The following is a 4,218-nucleotide window of genomic DNA, read 5'->3' on the forward strand; positions in this document are numbered from 1 at the left end:
AATGCTGAACTTAAGCAGCCTTCCTTCTTGGTTAAATATGAAACGTTATGGCACTACAAGCAGCTAAAAAAAAAAAAAACGCAGTGCGAAAGCAACAACTCAAGAGCTGTTTGTTGGTGTGAAATGATCTACACGTAAACCCTCGCTGCTGAAATTCTATTCCGTGAAATCGAGCCATGTCGAAGAACAGAGCGCTTTCATCGTGATCAGAAACACACAAAACATCAGTCTTTAATAAAGATTATTTTCATCATCATCCAGTTCACGATACAAGAGAAACAATATTTGTGCGCTTGAATGTGTAACAAGTGTCGGAGCAGAACAGAAGAAAACAACAGATGAAAACCGATGCCTTTGTGCTGGACGCTGTGTGACTGACGTGTTTTTAAGACGTGTGAAATGATGTGGCTCGTTGGCAGTGACAGTTTTTGGGCAGTGTCCTTTACATCGGCACCTTCACGTTTATCAAACACGAAAAGGAAGTTCAGAGGAGGCCGAACACGTTGCGATTCGAGTTTCTGTGCAAGTCGCGTGCATAGACAAAGTGAAACGTGGAAGTCTTTCAAGCGTCTTGATTTGTTTCTTTTTTCCTGTGAAGAGGTATTGCACACGGGTACAGTGACAATCATGTCTGCAGTGGATTGGAGTGAAGTGGCATGTGTCGTAGCTTTTAGACACACATGGCGGTGGTAGCTCACGGGGGCAAAAAGGTCTGGGATCAGGACCGGATCATGGGAGCTTGTAGTGAACATGTAAAAACCGACATGTCAGCGGATTGGATGAGGAACCCGGTGACACGGTGGATGAAGTTCAAAGGCCAGTTTGGTGTTCGTTTGCAGCAACATCTTGGGGGAAAAATGAACCGAATTCATTCACCAACACACTCACTGCTGTCATGATGCAAGTCCAATGTTTTTAACATTCGATCCCAGTGTCCGGCGTCGCTCGGCCTGATCCACACAGGGGGTGCTACAGGAAAAGCGATTGTCTCACAGAGGCAGTGGCGTTGTAGGTGGCGATGAATGAGAAAGAAAAAAACCGAGGCAGTGTTGTGGTTGTGTAAATGAGACAGTGTAATAATCTCTCTACAGACCGGGCTTCCAGATTCGAATGCGCTGTAAAAGATACGGAAATATGGACGCTTCATGTGTAAAATGCTTGGGAAGTTTTAACGAAAGGATTTTGTTCGTTTACCTCACCTGTGTTTTTGTGAATGCTTTGCATTTCACCAGTGGTTCTGTGCATCAGAGGTGGACAAATCAGTATCCTAGAACTTCAATAAGATGTGAATGATGGCTGCATACTTATTTTTTTCTCTGAGTCTGAATTACTGCACATGTCAGTAGCTAGCCCATAGTGTGTGTTTTTATGTGTTTAATTTTAGCTACAACTTTTTAAACGCTATCAATTACAGAACCAAAATAGAAGACTGGGGAGACAGTGCAGCTCGCTGATACATTAATGACTTATCCACCCGCTGTGTGAGCTTAAATCTAGATTTTTCTTCACTATTCACTGTTAACATTCCTCATTAATACGTTTGATGACCCTCTGAGCCAAACCGCTAATCACCTTCTGTGTTTAGCTACAATTGAATTTTTCACCCCTCCCCTACCCCCAATCCAAACCCTCTCCTCTGCAGCCAATCCCCAATCTGCCCCTCCCCCACTGCCAATTCCCACCTTGCTCCTCCCCCGCTCTGCCCCTCCCCCAGTGTGATTTGTGAATATGAGTTTGTTCAGACTGAACGGCGTGAAAACGTCACCATAACATCCACAACAATCTTTTTCTGCAGTGAAGTGAGACAGCGAGCAAAACGAAACGATATTCAACTCTGGGGACAAATAAGACAGTTTTTTTTTTCCTGTATCAACACAATTTTTGAAATCATCTCATTTTCTTTCAATATAGATAGTCATATATTCATATATCTTTCGTAAGAAAACAAAACAAACACAAAATAAAATGTCCCTGATGACTTTCGGACACGTGTCCTGTGTCTCTGGTTTGCCGTCTCCTCGTTCGTCAAATCTACAGATGAGGGAATCCAAAAAAGGTCACTGTAGAGTACATACGAAAATGAAGAATAAAAAAAAAAAGTTTCCTGGGAGTGTGCACCACGTACACAATCTCACGTCCTTCTCCACGTTGCTGATCAGAATCCTACATCTGGTGTTAGATCAGAATGGGTTCAGAATCAAACGTGCAAGCTGCTTCAGATCAGATCGGTACCTCAGGAGTTCCACCGAAGAGCACACCTTGTGAGTGTGACTCAGGCTCAGCCTGTGTGTGTGTGTGTGTTTGTGTGTGTGTTGATCTTCTCAATCAGCCACATTACACATCACTGTCCTGAAGCCAGCCTCTTAGACTCAGCTGCACATGAGCCTGTGTGGTTCCTGAGTCGTGGAGCAGGTTCAGGGCAAGCATGTTTAATATAAGTGTGTGTGTGTGTGTGTGTGTGTGTGAGACAGAGAAAGTGTTTGTGTGACAGAGAGAGGTTCAGGGTGAGTGTGATGATGGGCTGCTGTGTATGGAGTTGGGTGAGAGACTCGGGCTGCAGCTGCTGGGAGGATTCACGCTGCTGTTCTCCAAACCCTCGGAGTTCTCCAGCATCTCCTGGATGAGTGGAGGCATGGAGCCGGGGATCTCCATCTTCAGGGTGATCACTCGCTCAGCTCCTGGTGAATAAAAGAAAGAGAGGTGTTATAGTGGTGAATGATCAGATGGTTACCTCCACTGGTCGAACATTTTGAGCTTCCATCTCCATATAAAAACACTACAAGAAGCTCTCGCTCAATTCCATCATCTCCTGAACAAAACCAGAACAATGAAATCAGCTGAAGTTTAAAAGGACATGTTTTAGAAGCGACTCTTCCAGCTGGTTTTATTATCAAGTTCCTAACCCAGGTTTAGCCTGCATGTGTCATGTGACTTACTAATAATTTGCATGGCCACGCCTCCTCCAACAAGCACACAACTATACTGATATGTGAAACTCTGTCTGTATCGTTCCAAGTCTTTTCAAAAAATATACAAAAAACAAAACAGAAGCCATTCCTGTAATAACTATAAACAGTTTTCCCTTCATGTGTCATCAGATTAACTGTGTCCTGTTTAGACCTTGTTCCTCACCTTTAGCGCTAATGCTCCTGAGGTCTGTGATCTTCATCAGCATTTTAGGGAACATGTGTGGTTTATGTGGCCTCCTCTTTCTCACGTAGATCTTCAACGCTTCGAGCAGCGGCTCCTGCAGGATATCGACCTTGTCCGACTCCTCCAGGTCCTGACGATCTGGACAGGAAAGAGAAAAAGCTTGTGACATCTGACCATCAGCTGCAGTTCAAGTTCTTTATTTACTTCAGTGGATGAATTCAGCACTTTGTCCAGGTAGATGCTTATTGTATGATGCTCCAAAAACCAATTAAAAAAAAGTGACTGACTACAGAATGACAGAACCAGAAGACTGGTCAGAAAATTGTTGGATAATTTTATCCTCAAATGTAGAGTGGAGTAAAACCCATTCAGCTGGAATCTGCCTGTAAACTAGATTTTATAGACTCTGATCCGAGTCTGAAGTCAGACTTTCAGCCTGGTGAAGCGCTGCAGTACCTCCACACAGAAGGCAGATGGCGCTGAGCAGGCCCGTCTCCGCGTCGTCCATCTCCAGCGGCAGCAGCTGATCGGCGAAGGCAAACACGAGGTCGGTGAGCGGCCCGAACCCGGCGTTGTGCATCTGCGTCCGGTTCAGCGTCAATCCGTCCGAGAACGTCATGGTGTCCTGATCGGGAGTGTAGCGCGTGCAGATCCGCAAAATCTGAGACAGGAGAGGACGATATGAACGTCATGACAACCCAGCGTGTATAAAAACTCAATTTTAATTCTTCTAACACTTCTCATTTATTTCTGACTCAGAAAAGCTGTGGAGGGGAAAAAAAAACAGTTTTATAATTGGAAAAAATTATAATTTAAATAATTACTCCTGTCTGATACACAAAGCACTGACACTGGAGACTCCTTCCATGTTTAGTATCCAACGTTTGCTTTTATTTTTCTCACATCGAGTTATTTATTTATATATTTGTTCAGTGCGTATCTTCAGGACTTTTTTTTTTTTAACAGTTTCTCAATAATGTGACCAGCAGCGTTTTTTTTTGTCTTATTAACTTTGAGAGAGACAGAAAGAGAGACTAGTGAGATACCAACTGTTTATAGCTGCTA

The 4,218-nt window shown here is 43.7% G+C and overlaps 1 protein-coding gene across 4 annotated transcripts in view; it reads right to left on the bottom strand.

The window, feature by feature from the left end:
• Positions 1-206: 206 nt before the first annotated feature.
• Positions 207-4,218, bottom strand: part of rarab (retinoic acid receptor, alpha b) — a 93,649-nt gene continuing 89,637 nt past the window's right edge. For all 4 annotated transcript variants that reach the window (XM_058411332.1, XM_058411325.1, XM_058411341.1 and 1 more), the window contains 3 exons: positions 3,610-3,814; positions 3,133-3,291; positions 207-2,678 (listed from right to left, as the gene is read on the bottom strand). In XM_058411332.1, coding sequence (XP_058267315.1) covers positions 2,500-2,678; positions 3,133-3,291; positions 3,610-3,814 — 543 coding nt within the window. In that variant the 3' untranslated portion in view covers positions 207-2,499. The remainder of the gene's footprint in view (positions 2,679-3,132; positions 3,292-3,609; positions 3,815-4,218) is intronic.

Source organism: Hemibagrus wyckioides, linkage group LG02 (genome assembly GCF_019097595.1).
Source record: "Hemibagrus wyckioides isolate EC202008001 linkage group LG02, SWU_Hwy_1.0, whole genome shotgun sequence".
Taxonomy (NCBI): domain Eukaryota; kingdom Metazoa; phylum Chordata; class Actinopteri; order Siluriformes; family Bagridae; genus Hemibagrus; species Hemibagrus wyckioides.